This window comes from Bombina bombina, chromosome 5 (genome assembly GCF_027579735.1).
Source record: "Bombina bombina isolate aBomBom1 chromosome 5, aBomBom1.pri, whole genome shotgun sequence".
NCBI lineage: Eukaryota > Metazoa > Chordata > Amphibia > Anura > Bombinatoridae > Bombina > Bombina bombina.
In genome coordinates this window covers 667,534,534-667,560,271 of record NC_069503.1, presented here as the reverse complement: position 1 = coordinate 667,560,271, position 25,738 = coordinate 667,534,534, and the positions used below count along the sequence as shown (strand labels likewise).

Below are 25,738 nucleotides of genomic sequence, written 5' to 3'. Positions count from 1 at the left end.
CACTGTTCCCCCAACTGAAGTTAATTGCTCTCAACAGTCCTGTGTGGAACAGCCATGGATTTTAGTTACGGTGCTAAAATCATTTTCCTCATACAAACAGAAATCTTCATCTCTTTTCTGTTTCTGAGTAAATAGTACATACCAGCACTATTTTAAAATAACAAACTCTTGATTGAATAATAAAAACTACAGTTAAACACTAAAAAACTCTAAGCCATCTCCGTGGAGATGTTGCCTGTACAACGGCAAAGAGAATGACTGGGGTAGGCGGAGCCTAGGAGGGATCATGTGACCAGCTTTGCTGGGCTCTTTGCCATTTCCTGTTGGGGAAGAGAATATCCCACAAGTAAGGATGACGCCGTGGACCGGACACACCTATGTTGGAGAAATGGTCTTTGTCATCAATCTACAAAATCCTTAGGGCAACAGAGGTGAAAAGACTATCAATAGAACTGATGAGCTATTGGGTAAAACTAGAAGATACCCCTGGTCTGGATGAAGTTCTTCTGAAAAAGCCTTAAGACAACTCAATCATTATGGCCTTCTATGTATCTAAGGGAAACTAAGTTCAGACTATTACACAGAAACTACTTTACGCCACAAGGAGTGGCCAAGTGGAATAGAGAAGTTAAAAATCTATATATTAAATGTATTAAATGTTCTCAGGACAATCCAGATTTAGGACACCTGTTATGGGATTGTCTGAAGTTGAACCAATTCTGGTTGAAAATTAGTTATCTTCTCTCCCAAATAACAAAAATAAAAGTTTAACTAACAAAAGAATCTATTCTACTTTTGAGCACTCATGATTCTTGGGGAAAAAGAAGTAACTTTATCTTAACAGCAATTTTGATTCTCAGAAAATTAATTTTCAGCAACTTGACTAAAACTAGAATTCCCTCAATTAGTGAAGCAAAGAAGCTCCTGATTAATTACGGAATAATAGCCGCCTATAATTTTAGATTAATGATGAAAAGGGGTAACTCCTTTAGCAAGATCTGGGGAGACTTTATCCAATACCAGGGAACGAATTGTATAATCCGGCTAGAGCAAATTGCCAATCTCCAACTAGGGTAGGTTGAGGGAGAGGGGAGGTTAGGGTCCCCTTTTTTTTTTTTCTTGTAGGCTTTCTCACAAAAATTATGTATTTGAAATATATTTATTTATGGATTATTATTAAAAATGGTATATTAATCTATTAGAGAGAGGGGAGGGAGTGGGAAGTGATTGTACTGATTGGTATCACTATTTATATAACACGATTTTAGCACTTGTTTTCTTTTTTTTGTAGAATGTAATAAAGATTTAATTAAAAAAAAATTACTGCCCGTCTCTGTGTGACGTACCCAATTCGCTGAGCTTTGGTTCTGTGCTGTGTATGATGGCATAAGAACAAGGCTCCCATTGATACCTATGGAAGCATGCTCCTGTGAGCGCAATGCTTCCATGCAATGTAAACGCGACCTCGTGCACTGGTATTACAAAGTAGAGCGCAAATATAACTTATAATCTGGCCCTATGTTTGTTTTCGCATATCTTATTTTAAAATTATCACTTGAGTAATAAAACTATCTAAGCTTATTTTTTAATTAGAATACTATAACTCAGATAGATGATATAAATATCAATTATTAGATATCTGTTATTAGTTCTTCTTACCATTTAATTGTGCCAATAGGTTCTGCAGCGCCATAAACATAGATGCAATATAAAATGTTAACATTTACAAGAGGATAATAGACCAGATTAATGACCCTACCCATGAGTTGCCAATTGGTGCAGATCACCTTGCATGAAGGTTATATACAGGACAGCTGGGCTCCTGATCTTACATGTTTAGGTATTAGCATATTAGATGTTAATTATTAAAAGAATAAAAAGGGTAATTAGAGTAATTAAACTTTTGATTGATTTTTGTAAAAACAAAATGACATAACGGCACACGTGGTATCGTCAGTATTTGGGAGCACACAAGCATTATGTAAGTAGTGCCTGCCAGTTCAGGAAATGTTCAACTGCCTCAAAGCAAATGAGTGTTTATTGCAAATTTTAGCTTGAAAGCAGCTGTGTATTGGTCTTTGCAGGGTTCAGCACAAATGCTAAAAAATAATAATAAATAAAACTTTTTATAATTGTACCCTTAATGTAATTTTCACAGTGTATAATTAAAAATAATTAAATGATGCTACAAATTAAAAAACAAAACAAAATGTAAAATGTGTACAGAGCTCTGTGGATTATTTTATATTTTTTTCAAGCAGGGAAATATTTTCAAGAGTTGTAACTGATGCACTATTATATGCACAGTAGGACATGTCTGGGTACAATATTTCTTTAAGTCATGTCATAATTGTTTTGTTAAAAGATGCTAATGTAACAAGCTAAAGCAAGGCATTTACAAAAGCTTTTGGAACTCACATAATTCTAGCTCTTAATGAAGTTCAATGTTTACGGACTGTCCATCAAAACAAAAGGCAATTTATCTGTGTACATTAGGTTAATTAGCAAGGCACGATTAAGGAATGTTATCTACATAATTTATGCTGCACATTTCTTGCAGATCGGCTTCATTGCATAATTAATCATAAGGTACTAGTGTTAGAGATTTTTTTCTTCACTGATGAGTCCCCAAAGGACGAAACAGATGTCTGTGAGCGGGTATTCTGGCAATGTTCTCTAACCCAAGCTATGTTTTACATATGCCTAAGGTATCCAACTTTAAAAAGGATACATGTTAAATGTTGACGCAATATTATTAGCATTTTACTACCCTTATATTTAGCTGCAACATTAAAACTTGAGATACACACACACATATACAGTGGATATAAAAAGTCTACACACCCTGTTAAAAAGTCAGGTTTCTGTGATGTAAAGAAATGAGACAAAGATAAATAATTTCAGAACTTTTTCCACCTTTAATGTGACCTATAAACTGTACAACTCAATTGAAAAACAAACTGACATCTTTTAGGTAAAGGGAAATAAAAATAAAAAACTAAAATAATATGGTTGCATAAGTGTGAACACCCTTTTATAACTGGGGATGTAGCTGTGTTCAGAATTAAGTAAATTGAAATGTCCTCCAGAACCAGTAGTTGTTAGAGTGCACACCAGAAGAGCCACTGCTAAGGCTCCAAAACAATCCTTAATAAAAAAATTCCAGCAGCACATCAGAGGTTAACAATTATCCACTTTTATTGTACCAAGAGTCAATAATACATGACGTTTCGGGCTCAAATATGATATGATTAAGGGCATTTGAGCCCAAAACGTCATGTATTATTGCTGATGTACTGCTGGAATTTTTTATTAATGTGTGTTCAGAATTAAGCAATCATATTCAAAATCATGTTAAATAGTTGTCAGTACACACCTGTCATCATTTAAAGTGCCTCTGATTAACCCCAAATAAAGTTCAGCTGTTCTAGTAGGTCTTTCCTGACATTTTGTTAGTCGCATCCTACAGCAAAAGCCATGGTCCGCACAGAGCTTCTAAAGCATCAGAGGGATCTCATTGTTAAAAGGTATCAGTCAGGAGAAGGGTACAAAAGAATTTCCAAGGCATTACAGGGAGTGCAGAATTATTAGGCAAGTTGTATTTTTGAGGATTAATTTTATTATTGAACAACAACCATGTTCTCAATGAACCCAAAAAACTCATTAATATCAAAGCTGAATAGTTTTGGAAGTCATTTTTAGTTTGTTTTTAGTTATAGCTATTTTAGGGGGATATCTGTGTGTGCAGGTGATTATTACTGTGCATAATTATTAGGCAACTTAACAAAAAACAAATATATACCCATTTCAATTATTTATTTTTACCAGTGAAACCAATATAACATCTCAACATTCACAAATATACATTTCTGACATTCAAAAACAAAACAAAAACAAATCAGTGACCAATATAGCCACCTTTCTTTGCAAGGACACTCAAAAGCCTGCCATCCATGGATTCTGTCAGTGTTTTGATCTGTTCACCATCAACATTGCGTGCAGCAGCAACCACAGCCTCCCAGACACTGTTCAGAGAGGTGTACTGTTTTCCCTCCTTGTAAATCTCACATTTGATGATGGACCACAGGTTCTCAATGGGGTTCAGATCAGGTGAACAAGGAGGCCATGTCATTAGATTTTCTTCTTTTATACCCTTTCTTGCCAGCCACGCTGTGGAGTACTTGGACGCGTGTGATGGAGCATTGTCCTGCATGAAAATCATGTTTTTCTTGAAGGATGCAGACTTCTTCCTGTACCACTGCTTGAAGAAGGTGTCTTCCAGAAACTGGCAGTAGGACTGGGAGTTGAGCTTGACTCCATCCTCAACCCGAAAAGGCCCCACAAGCTCATCTTTGATGATACCAGCCAAACCAGTACTCCACCTCCACCTTGCTGGCGTCTGAGTCGGACTGGATCTCTCTGCCCTTTACCAATCCAGCCACGGGCCCATCCATCTGGCCCATCAAGACTCACTCTCATTTCATCAGTCCATAAAACCTTAGAAAAATCAGTCTTGAGATATTTTTTGACCCAGTCTTGACGTTTCAGCTTGTGTGTCTTGTTCAGTGGTGGTCGTCTTTCAGCCTTTCTTACCTTAGCCATGTCTCTGAGTATTGCACACCTTGTGCTTTTGGGCACTCCAGTGATGTTGCAGCTCTGAAATATGGCCAAACTGGTGGCAAGTGGCATCTTGGCAGCTGCACGCTTGACTTTTCTCAGTTCATGGGCAGTTATTTTGCGCCTTGGTTTTTCCACACACTTCTTGCGACCCTGTTGACTATTTTGAATGAAACGCTTGATTGTTCGATGATCACGCTTCAGAAGCTTTGCAATTTTAAGAGTGCTGCATCCCTCTGCAAGATATCTCACTATTTTTGACTTTTCTGAGCCTGTCAAGTCCTTCTTTTGACCCATTTTTCCAAAGGAAAGGAAGTTGCCTAATAATTATGCACACCTGATATAGGGTGTTGATGTCATTAGACCACACCCCTTCTCATTACAGAGATGCACATCACCTAATATGCTTAATTGGTAGTAGGCTTTCGAGCCTATACAGCTTGGAGTAAGACAACATGCATAAAGAGGATGATGTGGTCAAAATACTCATTTGCCTAATAATTCTGCACTCCCTGTAGATATACCATGGAACATAGTGAAGACAGTCATCAAGTGAAGAAAATATGGTGCAACAGTGACATTACCAAGAACTGAATGTCCCTCCAAAATTGATGAAAAGACGAGAAGAAAACTGGTCTGGGAGGCTGCCAAGACGCCTACAGCAACATTAAAGGAGCTGTAGGAATATCTGGCAAGTACTGGCGGTGTGGTACATGTGACAACAATCGCCCGTATTCTTCATATGTCTGGGCTATGGGGTAGAGTGGCAAGACGGAAGACTTTTCTTACAAAAAAGAACATCCAAGCCCGGCTAAATTTTGCAAAAACACATCTGAAGTTTCCCAAAAAGCATGTTGCAAAAGGTGTTCTGGTCTGATGAAACCAAAGTTGAACTTTTTGGCCATAATTCCAAAAGATATGTTTGGCGCAAAAATAACACTGCATATCACCAAAAGAACACCATACCCACAGTGAAGCATGGTGGTGTCAGCATCATGCTGTGGGGTTGGTTTTCTTCAGCTGGAACTGGGGCCTTAGTCAAGGTAGAGGGAATAATGAACAGTTCCAAATACCAGACAATATTGGCACAAAACCTTCAGGCTTCTGCTAGAAAGCTGAACATGAAGAGGAACTTCATCTTTAAGAATGACAACAACCCAAAGCATACATCCAAATCAACAAAGGAATGGCTTCACCAGAAGAAGATTAAAGTTTTGGGATGGCCCAGCCAGAGCCCTGACCTGAATCCAATTCAAAATCTGTGGGGTGATCTGAAGAGGGCTGTGCACAGGAGATGCCCTCGCATTCTGACAGATTTAGAGTGTTTTTGCAAAGAAGAGTGGGCAAATCTTGCCAAGTCAAGATGTGCCATGCTGAACAACTCATACCCAAAAAGACTGAGTGCTGTAATAAAATCAAAAGGTGCTTCAATAAAGTATTAGTTTAAGGGTGTTCACACTTATGCAACCATATTATTTTAGTTTTTTTTATTTCCCTTTACCTAAAAGATTTCAGTTCGTTTTTCAATTGAGTTGTACAGTTTATAGGTCAGATTAAAGGTGGAAAAAGTTCTGAAATGATTTATCTTTGTCTCACTTTTTTACATCACAGAAACCTGATATTTTAACAGGGGTGTGTAGACTTTTTATATCCGCAGTGATATATATATATATATATATATATATATATATATATATACACACATACACACAGATACATATATATATATATATTTCTGTCTGTGAGCGGGTTTTCACTTTACAGCGGGGCTCCGGTCTCTAACTCGCTGTATGAGCGGGGTATACCTGTAAATAAAAAAACTGCTGATCTACTGGGATTTTCACGCACAACCATCTCTAGGGTTTACAGAGAATGGTCAGAAAAAAAGAAAATATCCAGTGAGCGACAGTTGTGTGAACGAAAAATGCCTTGTTGATGTCAGTGGTCAGAGGAAAATGGGCAGACTGGTTCGAGATGATGGAAAGGCAACAGTAACTCAAATAACCAATTGTTACAACCAAGGTATGCAGAATACCATCTCTGAACGCACAACACATTGAACCTTGAAGCAGATTGGCTATAGCAGCAGAAGACCACACTGGGTGCCACTCCTGTCAACTAAGAACAGGAAATTGAGGCTACAATTTGCACAGGCTCATCAAAATTGGACAATAGAAGATTGGAAAAGCATTGCCTGGTCTGATGAGTCTCGATTTCAGCTGCGACATTCAGATGGTAGAGTCAGAATTTGGAGTAAACAACATGAAAGCATGGATCCAACCTGCCTTGTATCAACGGTTCAGGCTGCTGATGGTGGTGTAATGGTGAGGAGGATATTTTGTTGGCACACTTTGGGCCCCCATTGTTTAAACGCCATGGCCTACCTGAGTATTGTTTCTGACCATGTCCATCCCTTTATGACTACAGGTTACCCATCTTCTGATGGCTACTTCCAGCAGGATAATTCACTATGTCACAAAGCTCAAATCATCTCAAACTGGTTTCTTGAACATGACAATGAGTTCACTGTACTCCAATGGCCTCCACAGTCACCAGATCTCAATCCAATAGAGCACCTTTGGGATGTTGTGGAATGGGAGATTTGCATCATGGATGTGCAGCTGACAAATTAGCAGCAACTGTGTGATGTTACTGTGTGATGCTATCATGTCAATATGGACCAAAATCTCTGAGGAATGTTTCCCACACCTTGTTTAATCTATGCCACAAAGAATTTATGCAGTCCTGAAGGCAAAAGGGGTATATATATATATATATATATATATATATATATATATATATATATATATATATATATATAAAAATTACCACACCCCTGTTCTTGCAGCATGTGTACTTAGGGGGTCGTTAATCATTTGCCAACTAAACATAACTGATTTGTGATCTGTACTCCTTTTTTAAGTACTTTACTCTGACTAGGTTTATACATTAGTAGCCAGAAACTGACCTAGTGCTAATGAGTCCCTTACCAACAAAACAGCTGCCTATGACTGGATTTGCAAAGGCTGTATTAAAAATCTGCTGTACACTGCTTACAATTACAAATATCTTCATTTAATTTAAATTTATATATATATATATATATATATATATATATATATATATATATATATATATACATACATACACGGGTGGCCCTCGTTTTACAACGGTTCAATTTACACCGTTTCAGAATAACAACCTTTTTTCCCATTCATGTGACTGCTATTGAAAAGTATTGAGAAGCAGTGCATTTATTAAAATAGCCAGTAGGTGGAGCTATCCAAGCTAGCTGAAATTAATCAGTTTAACCAGAAATGAGCTATTGAGCAGATTTCAAAGGAGCAAGATCTTCCTGTCTATAAATCAGTCCAAATTGGAATGCATAGAAAGAACTGTTTGCAGAAAAATGCAAGTGAAGTCTGTGTTGTGTGATTATTTTATTATGTTTATAATGCTGTTTAGCAAATGTTTTTGTTAATTTAACTTAGTTTAATTAAATATTCTGTGTTGTGTGATTATTTTATTAGGTTTATAATGCGGTTTAGCATTTAAAGTCTTCATTTCAAAGCTTTAAAAATAATGTATTAGGTGTTACTTATGACAATTTTGAAAGGGGCCTGGAACCCAACTCCCTCACTTCCCATTGACTTGCATTATAAACTGGGTTTCAATTTACAACTGTTTTGATTTACAACCATCTTGATTTACAACCTTCTGGAACCTAACCCCGGCGTAAACTGAGGGCTACCTGTATATATATATATATATATATATATATATATATATATAATTTTATTTTTTAATCCAGTTTATAAATCAGCTGCAAGAATGAGGTTTACATTTGTTACTATTTATTTTTTTTCCAAAGCGAATGTACTCTTTCTCATTCTCTACAATCTATTATACTGAATACCTTGAATAATTAGCAGTATAAATTTGATACATTATCTTTCTTAGACAATAGCCGCATTGTTAACAGAAGTAAAATTAACAGATAAATAGTGTTCTTTAAAAACTTCTGTTATTTAACATAATAATATCGTGTTCAAAGGGCCAGGGAAACTCTGAGTAATGAAAATCAGAATGCGCATTTTGTTTTTCTAGATACAGGTGTGCAGAATAAACCTTTTTTTTGTTTGGAGCTCTAATACATTCTTGAAATTTAGAAGTGCACAGTGAATCCATGTGAATCCCTTCATCATGCTAACTAATAACTTATTGATTCTCATTAAATATAAAACAGTATTTGCTTGTGTATACATACACACACACATACATATATATATACACCCCTCACAATTTTGTAAATATTTTATTATATCTTTTCATGTTACAACACTGAAGAAAACATAAATTATGCTTACCTGATAATTTCTTTTCCATCTGTATGAGGAGAGTCCATGGCTTCATTCCTTACTTGTGGGAATACAGAACCTGACCACCAGGAGGAGACAAAGACACCCCAGCCAAAGGCTTAAATACCTCCCCCACTCCCCTCATCCCCCAGGTATTCTGCAGAGAAAAAAAGGAATAGTAGGAGAAATATCAGGGTATAAATGGTGCCAGAAGAACAAAACAAAAGTTTAGGTCTGCCCAACGAAGAAAAACATGCGGGGGCCATGGACTCTCCTCATACAGATGGAAAGGAAATTATCAGGTAAGCATAATTTATGTGTTCCATCCTAATATGAGGAGAGTCCACGGCTTCATGCCTTACTTGTGGGAAACATATACCCAGGCTCTAGAGGACACTGAATGACAATGGGAGGGTAAAGAGAGGCGGACCCTATTCTGAAGGCACCACAGCCTGCAAAACCTTTCTCCCAAAAGCTGCTTCAGCTGAAGCAAACACGTCAAATTTGTAAAACTTTGAAAAAATATGTAAGGAGGACCAGGTAGCCGCCCTACAAATCTACTCCATAGAAGCTCATTTTGAAGGCCCAAGAAGAAGCCACAGCTCTAGTTGAATGAGGCGTAATTCTCTGAGGAGGTTAATGTCCCGCTGTTTCATATGCTAAGCGGATAATGCTCCTCAACCAAAAAGATAGGGAAGCCTTCTGCCCTCTGCGCTTCCCAGAATAGACAACAAACAATGCAGAAGTCTGCCTAAAAATATTCATAGCCTGAAAATAGAATCTCAAAGCTTGAACGACATCCAAATTATGAAGTGATTGTTCCTTCGAAGAAGAAGGATTAGGACACAAGGAAGTGACCAAGATCTCCTGATTGATGTTGCGATCAGAGACCACCTTAGGGAGCAAACCCAACCCAGAGCAAAGAACAGCCTTATCAGCATTAAAAACCAGGTAAGGTGGCTCACATTGCAAAGCCGCCATCTCAGAGACTCTGTGTGCCGAGGCAATAGCCAGTAGAAAAAGAACCTTCCAAGACAGTAACTTAATGTCAATCAACCGAATGCATGGGCACAAACAGAGCCCTCTGCAAAACCTTAAGAACCAAATTTAAACTCCAAGGAGGAGCAGAATATCTAAACACAGGTCTGATTCTGGACAGAGCCTGAATAAAAGACTAAATATCAGGAAGCTCAGCAAGCCTTGTGTGCAATAACACAGATAGCGCTGAAATCTGTCCCTTTAAGGATCTAGCGGCAAGTGCCTTCTCCAAGCTGTCCTGGAGAAAGGAAAGAATCCTGAATACCTTGACATTATGCCAGGGGAATCCACGTGCTTCATACCAGAATAAGTAGGTCCTCCACACCTTATGATAGATGCAACGGGTGACCGGCTTTCTAGCTTGAATGAAAGTATCAATCACTCTCTCAGAAAAAAACTCTCTTGGCTAGGACTAGGCATTCAATCTCCACGCAGTCAACCTCAGAGAATACCGATTTTGATGAAAAAAGGGACCCTGTTCCAACAGATCCCTGCGACAAGGTAAACTCCATGGAGGAGATGTTGACATTCCCACCAGGTCCGCAAACCACATCCTTCGAGGCCATGATGGAGCAATTAGAATAGTTGAAGCTTGCTCCTGCTTGATTCGGGCCACTACCCAAGGTAGAAGTGGTAACGGTGGAAAAATGTAAACTAGGTTGAACCCCCATGGCACTACTAAGGCATCTATCAGTTCTGCCTGAGGATCCCTGGACCTTGACCCGTATCTGGGTAGCTTGTCATTGAGTCTGGACACCATGAGATCTATCTCCGGCATCCCCCATCTGTTGCAAATCTCTGCAATCACCTTAGGATTGATAGACCATTCCCCCGGATGAAACGATTGTCTGCTGAGAAAGTCCACTTTCCAGCTGACAGCTAGCAACTGCGGGCCTCCGCCCATTCCAGAATCTGAGATACTTCCCTCATGGCTAGGGAGCTTCTCGTTCCCCCTTGATGGTTGATGTAAGCCACAGAGGTAATGTTGTCTGATTGGAATCTGATAAACTGGGACAAACCCAGAAGAGGCCAAGCCTTCAGAGCGTTAAAGATCGCTCAAAGTTCTAAAATGTTGATCGGGAGAAGAGATTCCTCTCGAGTCCGACCCTCTGCCTTTTTGGCAAACAGCTCCCCATCCTGATAGACTTGCGTCCATAGTCACAATCTCCCAGGATGGTCTCAAGAAGGATGTCCCCTGGGACAGGCGATCTGGACAGAGCCACCAAGAGAGCAATTCTCTTGACCGGTTGTACAGAGAAATATGTTGGGATAGATCCGAGTGATCACCGTTCCTTTGAGGCCTATTTATCAAAGCGTCAACTGAAAATACACTGGAATTCTGCGTTGTAATTGTTGCGAGATTGATCCGCCGTAATTATCAAAGCTTCAAGATCGTCAAATGTTGAAATTTGTGATGTAACATACGATCCCACGATCTCAATCCGACGCAGATCGATGCGAGTTGAAAACCCATGGAATTCAAGCGGAATTGTGTTCATTCGCCTTCCTATTCGACACTATTTGAAGCTCTTACGAAGTTATCAAAAATTCAGCAGTTACACTTGCGTCTCTTTTCCGACACAGCGTACCTAGTTTTCAATCCGCCACCCTTGAGGTCGCGGATGCCATAGAACTCAATGGGAGTCGGAAAACACTGAAATCTTATGTTCGATGCTGCAAGACAATGAAGCATATCACCTAATAAAAGTAAATTACAAACTATTAAATATGTATACCTTTAAAAAAATCAAACAATATAATTGTTTCACATTTGGTACACTAGTAGATATAGGGATAAAAATGAAAAATACATTACTACTGATGGATTATGCTACAATTTTGTCATTACAAATCAAGGGGACAATATTATGTCTACATATTTGGTGCAAAGTTTTACCCCAAACTTGTCACACTAATAGATATAGAGATAAAAATGAAATGTTTAAGCCATGTAATACAGTCCCACTCTCCATTTCGCACCATATTTGACTCAACACTTTTCACACCAATTATGACGTAAACTCCTAAATAACCCACACACTAGTGAATTTTTCCACCACTTTTGATTGGAATATGCATAATCACATGATTTATGACATCAGCCAATCTGATTCAAATATACATTATAAACTATCACTAAAGAATCAAATTGCTCAATACTTCTGTCATTGATCACTCATCAGAACTTGTAAGTGCCATTTGTTACATTGTGTATTATACTTTGAAAGTATGTATATGGGAAATTAGTATTAAAGGGACAGTCTAGGCCAAAACAAACTTTCATGATTCAGATAGAGCATGTAATTTTAAACAATTTTCCAATTTACTTTTATCACCAATTTTGCTTTGTTCTCTTGGTATTCTTAGTTGAAAGCTTAACCTAGGAGGTTCATATGCTAATTTCTTAGACCTTGAAGGCTACCTCTTTTCAGAATGCATTTTAACAGTTTTTCACCACTAGAGGGTGTTAGTTCACATATTTCATATAGATAACACTGTGCTTGTGCACGTGAAGTTATCTGGGAGCAGGCACTGATTGGCTAAACTGCAAGTCTGTCAAAAGAACTGAAATAAAGGGGCAGTTTGCAGAGGCTTAGATACAAGATAATCACAGAGGTTAAAAGTATATTATTATAACTGTGTTGGTTATGCAAAACTGGGGAATGGGTAATTAAGGGATTAACTATCTTTTAAAACAATAAAAATTCTGGTGTAGACTGTCCCTTTAAAGATAAACATTGATGCTGACATTAGGACACACAGTGTAATATTTTAGACAAGGATTTTAAAATTCGAATTGATGTTTGTTTCAATAAAATCTTAAACTGATAGCTCAGATGGATAGCCCACCTAACTTTAAACTGTCATGATTCAGATACAGCAGAAATGAAATTCACCTCTTTGCTGTAATGATATGTTCAGTATATTTCTTCCTTCTCTTGAATTTCTTTTTCAGTAAGAAATGTCATCTTATATGCCAGGCCATTTTATAACACATGTGAAGGGGTGGTTTTTAAAATTGATTGCAATCAGGAGGGGTTAGGCAGGTGCAGAGAGAAACCTGGCCCAACTCTTAAAGGGACAGGAAACCCCAAAATATTATTTCAAGATTTGGATAGAACATACAATTTTAAACAACTTTCCAATTTACTTCTATTATCAAATTTGCTTCATTCTCTTATTATCCTTTGCTGAAGAAACAGCATTGCACTATTGGCAGCTAGCTGAACACATCTATTTAGCCAATCACAAGAGACAAATGTGTGCAGGCACCAATTAGCAGCTAGCTCCCACTAGTGCAACTTAAATGTTCACTTTCCTATCCCTTTAAAATAGCCATAGATTTCAAATAAATATATATGATACTCTGATTACATGTTATATTCGAAATTATCATGCTCAGAATAATAATAAATTTACAATATATACATATAGTGGTATAAATAAATACAGAGATATGACAGACAACATTGTTTAGAACAAAAAAAGGAACTTCGGGACATGTAAATATGTTTGCAAAAGATTTCTGACATAACAAACACACATATATATGTATGTATATATATATATATATATATATATATATATATATATATATGTGTGTGTGTGTGTGTGTGTATGTGTGTATATACATACTAAAATATGTATGTCTAATCTTAAAAAGAATTCTAATAATTCACTCTCCACTTTGCACCAAATATGTCGCTACTTGCTATGTTCGCAATTAGTCCTGCTCAGAAAAAGAATACATTTACACATACAATAATGTGCTAAAGAGAAATGTGCTTGTTCGTGGACAGTATTGAAATGGTATAAATAAAGTTGGGAAAAGCTCGAATAGCCGCAACATAGAATGACTGTTAGTTAACACCAGCCCAATGCTCTTTGCACCGTACTTGACGCGCATGTTTTTGATGGCTTTTTTGATAAATAAGGAGATAGTATTCAGATCCGCGGCCGTGATGTTTGGCGAGCGTATTGACGCCTGCGAATGCAACATAGTTGACGCTTTGATAAATAGGCCTCATTGCCTCAGCATGCACAAGTGAAGAGGTCTGAGGTGGAACCTGGCGAATGGAATGACATCTATGCTGGACACCATGAGGTCAATTACCTCCATACACCTGGCCACAGATGGACTTAAGGAGGTCTGGAGGGCAAGACAATTGGAAGAAATCTTGCAACGTTTTTGGTCTGTAAGGAATATCTTCATGGATATGGAATCTATTATCATGCCCAGGAATTCCACTCTGCTACTGGGGACCAGATAACTTTTTTCTAAGTTTCTTTCATCCATGAGAATGGTCTTCTGCCAGCCGGCAGGATGAAGCCTGGACCAGGATGTCGTCCAAGTATGGTGCTACTGAAATACCTCTGGATCTCTCCACCATGAGCAGAGCCCCTAGAACCTTTGTAAAGACTCTTGGGGCAGTAGCCAAACCAAATGGTAGAGCCACAAACTGGAAGTGCTGGTCCAGAAAGGCAAATCTTAAGAACTTGAAGTGATCCTTTTGTATTGGCACATGAAGTAAGCATCCTTCAAGTCTATCCTAGTCATGAACTGTCCCTCTTGAATCAAGGGCAGAATCAACCTTATCGTCTCCATCTTGAACGATGGCACCAACAGACACTTGTTTAAGCACTTTAGGTCTAGAATTGGGCGAAACGTACACTCCTTCCTTGGGACCACAAAAAGGTTTGAATAATATCCCAGACCTCTCTCTGCTAGAAATACTGGCATAAACACTCCTAGGGAGGAGAGATCCCTCACGCACCCTAGAAAAGCATCCCGTTTTTCTGGTCTTGAAGACAGGTTTGATAAAAGGAATCTGCCCCTGGGTGGATGAGACCTATTCTGTAACCCTGAGCAATGACCTCTAGAACTCAAGGGTCTTGCACGTCCCTTAGCCAAGCCTCCACAAAGAGAGATAGTCTGCCCCCAACACAATCCAGCGATGGATCGGGGGCCACCCCTTCATGCTGATTTTGTCTTGGCAGGTTTCTTGTTCTGCTTGAAGATTGAGATGGTCTCCAAGTTCCCTTGGACTGATCCGGCTTTGCGGAGGGCTGCTGGCGTTGGGATTTATCTGAACAAAAGGGACGAAAATTAGGACCCTGAACCTTAGGTTTGTTCTTCTTATTCTGCTGTAAAAATGCACCTTTGCCCCCAGTGACCGTGGATATGAAAAGAACCTTTTCCTTAAATGGAAGGGAAAGCAATCAAGATTTTGAAGTCATGTCAGCAGACCGAGACTTTAGCCACAGAGCCTTACAGGCCAGAACAGAAAAGCCCGATGTCTTGGAATTCAAGCGAATAATCTGCATGTCTGTATCAAAAATAAACGAGTTAGCTACCCTCAAGGCCTTAATTCTTTCCTGGATCTCATAGAGGGGAGTTTCCACATCGATCATCTCCAATAGAGAGTCACACCAATAGGTAGAGGCTCCAGCCACCGCAGCAGCCGCTGCTGCATGCCTAAATAAAAACCCTGTGTGCTGTAACATCTTTCTAAACAGAGTTTCTAGCTTCTTATCCATGGGCTCCTTAAACGATGAACTATCGTCAAGCGGGATAGTGGTGCGCTTAGTAAGCATGGAGATAGCTTCATTCACCTTAGGGACAGACCCCCACAACTCTAATTGGGAGTCAGGAACCGGGAACAATTTCTTAAAAGAAGAAGAAGGGGAAAAAGAGGATCCAAGTCTTTCCCATTCATTCTTAATAATATTTGCCATTTTAACGGGAACCGGGAAAGTTTGTGGCACCACCCTGTCCTCATAAACTTTATCAAGCTTAGGAATAGAAGGTTCCTCAGGTAACTTAGGTTCCGGAACCTCTAACGTAGCCAACACTTCTTTTAACAAAAAGCGTAAGTGCTCTATCCTAAATCTAAAGTCTGGTTCCTCTGCAGCCGGAGGCTTAGAGGCAGGCGATTCCGACCCAGAAAGAGCTTCCTCTGAAGAATCAGAGGCGTCTTCATCAGCGGATAATCTAGTATCAGATAATCCAGCAAGTTGGTAGATGACCCATGGGAAGGATAGCAGTTTTTAACCTTTCGCTTGCGCTTAGCAGGGCGAGGTAAAGCACTAAAGGCCGCAGACACAGACGTTTGCAACTGAAGGAGGATTAGTCATGCAATGGGGAACTGCATGTGTAATTGGAGGTGATTGCAGGGAACGTATCTCGCAGAATGGAGACCCCTCAGAGGTGGATGGCTCAGTTGTACTAAACATCTTAGTCTATTTAGATATAACTACTTTATAAGGGCATGTGGAACATAATTGAGCAGGCGGGTACACCGTAGCCTCCTCACAATAAAAGAGGGAGTACCCTATAACGCATCAGAGTCCTCCATAGCTTGCGCTTTTAAAATGGACTATAGAAAAAGTAAATGGCACCTTTATACCCCCAATGGCCGGGGCACTCACCACCTCCTATGACCCAGGCCCCATAGAGAAACTGCTTCTTCTCCTGTAAACCGCACAGTCAGCAAAGAGGAAGTTAATGAGGCCACACCCGGTCACATGAAGTGCCATGCAGGACCGCCCCTGCTGCAGGATTAAAAGCGCGCCAAGCTGATAGCCTGCGCAGTTATCCAAAACAAAGTAAATCCTGAATGTTCCCACATCTGCCAGAGCCTCATCTCACACATGTCGCAGCATAAAACAAAATAAAGTAAATCATGTATAAATCCCCCTTGTTCAATAATCCCCTTCTGGAGATATTAACCCTTGATTCCATACAGATAAAGGAGTCACACTGTGACCCTGTCTTCTTACGTTATCATATGGTATAAGATAAAATTATCTTACCGGAATCATCGCCATGGAACAGACACACAGCCTCTCAAATTTTACAGTCTTGTCGCATCGCACCTGACATGGACTTGAGTGATAGAAGCAGGCAGTGAAACTCGTCAACACTGATTGCTTAGGAGTTGTTAATACAAGTCTGGATGGTTTTGTAGAAAGACTCTCCCTGCATCTCAAGACCCTAACATTCACCAATGCTCTCACTGGGAGGCTGACAAGACTACTTAAAACTCCAGTCTCATAGCGAAGAGTATTACCCTCCATAAGAGACTACTCCGAATCTTCTGACACTTCTCTACCATCCTCCTGTGACGAAAGGCAAAGAATGACGGGGGGATGAGGGGAGTGGGGGAGGTATTTAAGCCTTTGGCTAAGGTGTCTTTGCCTATTCCCGGTGGCCAGGTTCTGTATTCCCACAAGTAAGGAATGAAGCTGTGGACTCTCCTCATATTAATTTGGAAATGACACTTTGCTACAATGTAAAGTAGTGAGTGTGCTGCCTGTTTAACAGAGTAAATTTGCTGTCCCCTCAAAATAACAACACACAGCCATTAATGTCTAAACTGTTGGCAACAAAAGTGAGTACAACCCTAAGTGGAAATGTGCAAATTGGGCCCAAAATGTCAATATTTTGTGTGGACACCATTATTTTCCAGCACTGCCTTAATCCTCTTGGGCATGGAGTTCACCAGAGCTTCACAGGTTGCCACTGGAGTCCTCTTCCACTCCTCCATGATGAAATCACAGAGCTGGTGGATGTTAGAGACCTTCCACGCCCCCACCTTCCGTTTGATAATGCCCCACAGATGCTCAATAGGGTTTAGGTCTGTAGATATGCTTGGCCAGTCCATCACCTTTACCCTCAGCTTATTTAGCAAGGCAGTGGTCATCTTGGAGGTGTGTTTGGGGTCATTATCATGTTGGAATACTGTCCTGCAGCCCAGTCTCCGAAGGGAGGGGATCATGATCTGCTTCAGTAGCTCCTCAGTGCTGGCAGCACTTATGCAGGCCCAGACCATGACACTCCCACCACCATGCTTAACTGTAGGCAAGACACACTTGTCTTTGTACTCCTCATCTGGTTGCCGCCACACACGCTTGACACCATCTGAACCAAATAAGTTTATCTTGGTCTCATTGGACCACAGGACATGGTTCCAGTAATCCATGTCCTTAGTCTGCTTGTCTTCAGCAAACTGTTTTTAGGCTTTCTTTTGCATCATCTTTAGAAGAGGCTTCCTTCTGGGACGACAGCCAACCAATTTGATGCAGTGTGCTGCGTATGGTCTGAGCAATGACAGGCTAACCCCCCACCCCTTCAACCTCTGCAGCAATGCTGGCAGCACTCATACGTCTATTTCCCAAAGACAACCTCTGGATATGACACTGAGCACATGCACTCAACTTCTTTGGTCGACCATGGCGAGGCCTATTCTGAGTGGAATCTGTCCTGTGAAACCGCTGTATGGTCTTGCCTACCATGCTGCAGCTCAGTTTCAGGGTCTTGGCAATCTTCTTATAGCCTAGGCCATCTTTATGTAGAGCAACAATTCATTTTTTCAGATCCTCAGAGAGTTCTTTGCCATGAGGTGCCATGTTGAACTTCCTTTGACCAGTATGAAAGAGTGTGAGAGCGATAACACCAAATTTAACACACCTGCTCCCAATTCACACCTGAGACCTTATAACACTAATGAGTCACATGACACCAGGGAGGAAAAATGGCTAATTGGGCAAAATTTGGACATTTCCACTTAGGGGTGTACTCACTTTTGTTGCCAATGGTTTAGACATTAATGGTTGTGTTACTTTGAGGGGACAGCAAATTTACACTGTATACAGGTTGTACAGTCACTACTTTACATTGTAGCAAAGAGTCATTTCCTCAGTGTTGTCACATGAAAAGATATAATAAATTATTTACAAAAATGTGAGGGGTGTACTCACTTTTGTGAGATACTGTATACTGTATATAAACTCTACACATTATAAAGTCTTGTTAACACTTTTTAGCTGATTTACATGTGTTGTATTTTGCACATGCTGTCTCCTGATTGGTAGACTGTAGTTGGAGGGCCTATCAGGTCTTTAAAAGTTTGGTATGCACATTCTTTGTTTGTCAGAGGAAGGGGTTATTTTGCCTAGAAACGTCATAATAAAGGTCACTTTGGATTTACTGTTGACTGATGACCAGAGAGTGCTTTATTTTTGCTTTTTGTATCCCTGAATAGCACCCAGGCAGCTACTGCTCTCTGAGTGAGAGTGCATACACACTGATGTTTATATATATATATATATATATATATATATATATATATATATATACAGGGAGAGCAGAATTATTAGGCAAGTTGTATTTTTGAGGATTCATTTTATTATTGAACAACAACCATGTTCTCAATGAACCCAAAAAACTCATTAATATCAAAGCTGAATAGTTTTGGAAGTAGTTTTTAGTTTGTTTTTAGTTATAGCTATTTTAGGGGGATATCTGTGTGTGCAGGTGACTATTACTGTGCATAATTATTAGGCAACTTAACAAAAAACAAATATATACCCATTTCAATTATTTATTTTTACCAGTGAAACCAATATAACATCTCAACATTCACAAATATACGTTTCTGACATTCAAAAACAAAACAAAAACAAATCAGTGACCAATATAGCCACCTTCCAATATAGCCACCTTTCTTTGCAAGGACACTCAAAAGCCTGCCATCCATGGATTCTGTCAGTGTTTTGATCTGTTCACCATCAACATTGCGTGCAGCAGCAACCACAGCCTCCCAGACACTGTTAAGAGAGGTGTACAGTTTTCCCTCCTTGTAAATCTCACATTTGATGATGGACCACAGGTTCTCAATGGGGTTCAGATCAGGTGAACAAGGAGGCCATGTCATTAGATTTTCTTCTTTTATACCCTTTCTTGCCAGCCACGCTGTGGAGTACTTGGACGCGTGTGATGGAGCATTGTCCTGCATGAAAATCATGTTTTTCTTGAAGGATGCAGACTTCTTCCTGTACCACTGCTTGAAGAAGGTGTCTTTCAGAAACTGGCAGTAGGACTGGGAGTTGAGCTTGACTCCATCCTCAACCCGAAAAGGCCCCACAAGCTCATCTTTGATGATACCAGCCCAAACCAGTACTCCACCTCCACCTTGCTGGCGTCTGAGTCGGACTGGAGCTCTCTGCCCTTTACCAATCCAGCCACGGGCCCATCCATCTGGCCCATCAAGACTCACTCTCATTTCATCAGTCCATAAAACCTTAGAAAAATCAGTCTTGAGATATTTCTTGGCCCAGTCTTGACGTTTCAGCTTGTGTGTCTTGTTCAGTGGTGGTCGTCTTTCAGCCTTTCTTACCTTGGCCATGTCTCTGAGTATTGCACACCTTGTGCTTTTGGGCACTCCAGTGATGTTGCAGCTCTGAAATATGGCCAAACTGGTGGCAAGTGGCATCTTGGCAGCTGCACGCTTGACTTTTCTCAGTTCATGGGCAGTTATTTTGCGCCTTGGTTTTTCCACACGCTTCTTGCGACCCTGTTGACTATTTTGAATGAAACACTTGATTGTTTGATGATCACGCTTCAGAAGCTTTGCAATTTTAAGAGTGCTGCATCCCTCTGCAAGATATCTCACTATTTTTGACTTTTCTGAGCCTGTCAAGTCCTTCTTTTGACCCATTTTGCCAAAGGAAAGGAAGTTGCCTAATAATTATGCACACCTGATATAGGGTGTTGATGTCATTAGACCACACCCCTTCTCATTACAGAGATGCACATCACCTAATATGCTTAATTGGTAGTAGGCTTTCGAGCCTATACAGCTTGGAGTAAGACAACATGCATAAAGAGGATGATGTGGTCAAAATACTCATTTGCCTAATAATTCTGCACTCCCTGTATATATACACACACTTCAAGCTTTCAGAACAAGGAAAAACATAATTTCCAATATACCATCATTATCAAAATGTGCACATTCTTGTTACATGCACACTTTCTGAGGCTCCAGCTCCTACTGGGCATGTGAAAAAGTTCACAGTATATACGTAAATGCATTTTGTGATTGGTTGATGGCTGTCAATTAATACAGGGGGAGGGAGAATTGGATTAACTTTGAATTTTGCAAGAAAATGTACTGCTCATTTCAAATTCAAAGCAAGTGTTACTGCATTGTTTTTTTATTGAGTACAGGTGGCCCTTGGTTTACGCCGGTTCAATTTGCGCCGTTTCAGAATAACAACCTTTTTTTTCAGTCATGTGACTGCTATTGAAAAGCTTTTGGAAAGCAATGCACTAATTAAAATAGCCAGTAGGTGGAGCTTTCCGCTTGTTTTGCAGCAAAGTTATGCAACTTAACAGCCTTAAATTGATCTGTGTACACAGATCAGACCAGATCTATCGAGCAAAATTTAGCAGACACTTCCCTATTATCTTCCTGTCCAGCAGTTTCAGGTGAGGGTACCTAACTGCTTATTAATCACTGCAGATTGAAATGCATAGAAAAGGTGCAGACCCAATATTATCTAACATGCTAACAATGCAGAGAACTGATTGCAGAAAAATGCAAGTAAAAAAACGTTTTTGTTCATTAAACTTAGTTTGATGATGATGCAGTCTGTTGTGTGATTATTTTATTAGGTGATGTTTAGCAAATGTTTTTGTTCATTAAACTTAGTTTGATGATGATACGATCTATATTTTTAGGTTTATAATGCTGTTTAGCATTTAAAGTCTTCATTTCAAAGCTTTAAAAATAATGTATTAGGTGTTACTTAACTCCCTCTCTTCCCATTGACTTACATTATAAACTGGGTTTCAATTTACAACGGTTTCGATTTACAACCATTACTCCTGGAACTTAACCCTGGCGTAAACTGAGGGCTACCTGTATTTGTCAATTATTAAATGTTACTGTATTTAGTGGTCCTTTAAAGGGACATTAAACACTAAATAAATGCTAGATAGAATAAAGTATTCAATGAAAAGATTAGTCTAAGAATAACAAGTAGATGTATTTTTTAAAGTTTCATTAGTTGTTTAAATAGTGGCAAAATAAGTGTAGAGTTTTAATGTCTATAAAACAATGGGAGCTGCCATGTTTTAACTTGTCAGTTAAATTTTTAACAGGAGATAAGAAGCTCACAATTTCAGAATGCAATTACAGTAAAAGGTGACAAAATAAATAATGAAAGTATATAGCAGAGTTTTTATATATATGATTCTCAAAGTGTTTAAACTGAAGCTAATTAGAGTGGTATCTTTTGTGGATTTCCTACTGTCAACACTCAGACCTATGATACATTTTAAATGTCATTTATCATATGAAATGAAGAAAAAAAAATAAAGCACCACTTTCTATAAATCTGAAAATATTAGTAAATATTTCTATCTGCGTCCATGTGCTTGTGAATTTTAGTAAATATGTATTTCTTGTTCTGTGTGCAAATTATTACTGTAGTATGAGTTCTAATTACCGACTATTCAGGGATGTATGAACTTGTTGTAACGTTGAAAGGGTTTATACAATGTTTTCCTAAAGTTATAAGTGAGCGAAAAACTGAATTTACATTAAATGGTTCAAGGATTACAGTATGCTTGTGTGACCACTGAGACATAGGAAACGAAGAACAGACACTTGTGTGTACTGGGGTTATTATCTCTGTCTACAAAGTCTGCCCTAATGAGAACTAATTATCTGTTCCTCTTTTCGTGTTGCAGTCTGGAAGATCAACAGATCTGATATGCGGAACTAGGTATTTCTATTGTTCATTTGTGTTGCTACATTTTGAAAACTGTCAGCACACACGAGATATGCCACTGCAAAAGCTATGTCTTTGAACATTTATATAGTCCCATTAAAATTTCCTTTCTTTCACAAGTTTGTCCAGCTTTTTCTCTTTTATCTTGATTACATACTTTTGTTGAGGTTTATATATATATAAAATGAAGACATATTTATTTGATGTCTTTTTTTTCTCATTTTATTTATTTATTTAATTAGTTATTTAATTAGTTATTTCTTTTTTTTTAACTATCCTAATTTCAACTTTCTGGTTATAACATATGCAGTTTACCATACAAGGCAGCTTTTCTAAAATGAACTAGTTATGCTTTTCTTTATGTAAATGTGGAAGCAGAGCTTCTTTAAATGGACAGTAAACACCTTTTGCTTTTTAATTGCATTTCTCCCAATCTCCGTATGAGTGTGTTGGGGGGGAGGGGCTGCAAATCAAATAGCTGGTTTAGTAAATTTGCAACATTTTTATGTCATATTAAAGAGAAATTACTGTGGGATAAGACCTGGATCTAGTGACATGAACATGAAATCATGGCAGGCTTCAATGATATAAAGATATAACAAACTAATTTTTCAGGACACAGACTTATGTAAAGTGACATTGCTTATGATCCGTAGGATGTGCACTTATAAATTGAATAAAAGTTAAAGGTCTATGGTATGGCCTCACTATGCTGTTTTTACAAGGCCTCCTATGACAGTTTTCTTGGCAGCCAGTGTTCCACATCACATTGATTGACTACCTCTGCTTTAGTAATTGCTACACTTATAAACCAATAAAGTACTTTGTCAGTGAATTATTTCTTCTTCCTGACAGTATAGTGTCACATAGTTGCAAAAGAACATTAATACAATGCATTAACCCTTTCTTTTTAGTATAAATATTAAATATGTGCTGCCCTTTATTTTGTTGGACAAACAGGGACCTCAGACATGCAATACAGCCAGTCTCCCTTTCTGTCCCTGCTTATTAACATTTTCTACCATATTCACTGCAGTGGGCTTTTTTACTATGCTTTCTTTCCCCAGTGGTCTAATTGTAGGAAACACTAGGTATAGAGCAGTGATGGTTAACCTTGACACCCAAGATGTTTTGGAACTGAATTTCCCATGATGCTTAGGCACTCTGCAGTCTAGTTGAGCATTGTAGGAAATGTAGTTCCAAAACATCAGGGGTTCTAATGTTAGCCATCCCCTTTCTCACTGCAAGCCATTCTGCATTATTCATATGAAAACAGCTTAAACATGAAAAGACTTACTCCACCCACTGAAGACCACAACCTATTATTGGCACAAATTTAACAATCCCCAACCTATTTGAAAACAAGCCTCACCCCCTTTAAAACCAGTCTTTGTTTTAGTAAGCAAAATACTGGGAAGTATGTGCTTTGGTACATAATTTGTAAATCTTTATTTAGCTGTTCTTGTTTTTTGTTCATTGGTTTTATTCAGTGTGGGCTGCATGGCCTGGTAAATATATTATTAATTACCTTAGTGTCTTCCAAGATCTTTATTGGAAATCAGCAGATGCTAAGTGTAGAAAAACACTTTCCAATAAAGTATTACAGGGAAATTAAACTCAAAACTGAATTTCCCATAATTGAATGAATTAATGAAAACAAAACAGCAGTGCAATATAAAGTAGTTATTTATTTTGCTTGCATTTTGGCGTAAGAAAACAAACATGTGTGCTCTTTAAGCCAAGCTCCCTAAAGAGGCTAGAAGTTAAAGGCTGTAACATAAGTGTGCTATAAAATTGCCATAACATGCTACATACTACACAGGGGTTGTTTAGCAGTCTTAGCAGTGAGCAAAACTCAATTACACCAGCAATTGATGGTGGCAAGATATATACTGTAATTGTTTCAAAACCTTTGTTCAGAAAAAATCATGCCCAATTTTAATAAATAAATATATAGGAGTACTTACCTACTTCGGACATTTCTGGAACAGTGGCAGTGTAAAGATCTTTAGTAAATTTTGGTTCATTATCATTAATATCATGAATCTTGATGACAAACTCAGATACGGGCTCAACAGGTATTCCAGTGTTGTTCTTCACGGCCTGTGCACGTAACCTATACTCTGGCTTCTCTTCCCTATCAAGTCTTCTTGTTGCTTGAATGTCTCCTGTTTTTTCATTGATAACAAATAAATCCCCAGCTCCATCTCCAGAGAGGATGTATTTCAATGTTCCGTCCCCTTTATCCTGGTCTGAGTGAAGCTGGAAAAAAAAAAATCTATTAAAAAAGAAAGATATTCATTGACTAATATGAAAGACACCAGCAGGTCTGTACAATCAATTACCCCACATGCTAATGATTCTGAACCTTCCTCTTTTCCTTATGACACCCTTAACATACTTTTAAAATTCATGTAACACTCCAAGTACGCCAATCAATGTGATATATATTTAACAGGAATGAGTGAATGCTTTAAAATATTAATTTAATTTTTTTCTATAATTTTAAGGTTTGCTGAGCATTTTAGTTGGCTTATTTGATTGATGATTTTACTACTTTGACCATTCTAGCTTTAACTAAATCTTGGAAAAAAGATTAAGGGGGAAAAAAATGAAAACTGAGAAATGTTTACTCTCATAGACTTAGTTTGATGCAAGTCTATGAGAATCAATATTTGTATGAGACACTTTTCTGTTTTGAACATTTGATATAGCAAATTTAACAACTGATAAAGATGTTCAGTATATTTGTTCAACAGAAATACTTGTTGATAGAAATAAATATCCATGAGTACATTTTGCCAGGAAAAGGTCATTTCTGAAACATTTGCTCAACCCTAATAATAAATTACAATTAGTAACACTCAGTATTTTCAAGCATATATACAAAATGAATGTCACTAAAACCTTGCAATATGAAAGATAAATACTTCAACTCTAAGTTTACTTGACACTTTCAGTAGACGGCTTTGATAACTCACTGGTGTCATGACACCCTAGCTGAGAAACTCTTTCCTATATATTTTTGTTGCAGTATATTCAAGATTATTTTAGCCAGTTTCAGGGAACCCTTCATTACATTTGATTGCATACATTTAGACCATGAAAGGGTTAAAGTGCAATCTAAATATTTATATCTCATTTTC

General features: G+C 38.5%; 1 protein-coding gene across 1 annotated transcript in view; it reads right to left on the bottom strand.

The window, feature by feature from the left end:
* Positions 1-25,738, bottom strand: part of LOC128660672 (cadherin-6-like) — a 519,409-nt gene that overhangs the window by 128,002 nt on the left and 365,669 nt on the right. Inside the window, exon 4 of the mRNA XM_053714615.1 lies at positions 24,560-24,854. Coding sequence (XP_053570590.1) covers positions 24,560-24,854 — 295 coding nt within the window. The remainder of the gene's footprint in view (positions 1-24,559; positions 24,855-25,738) is intronic.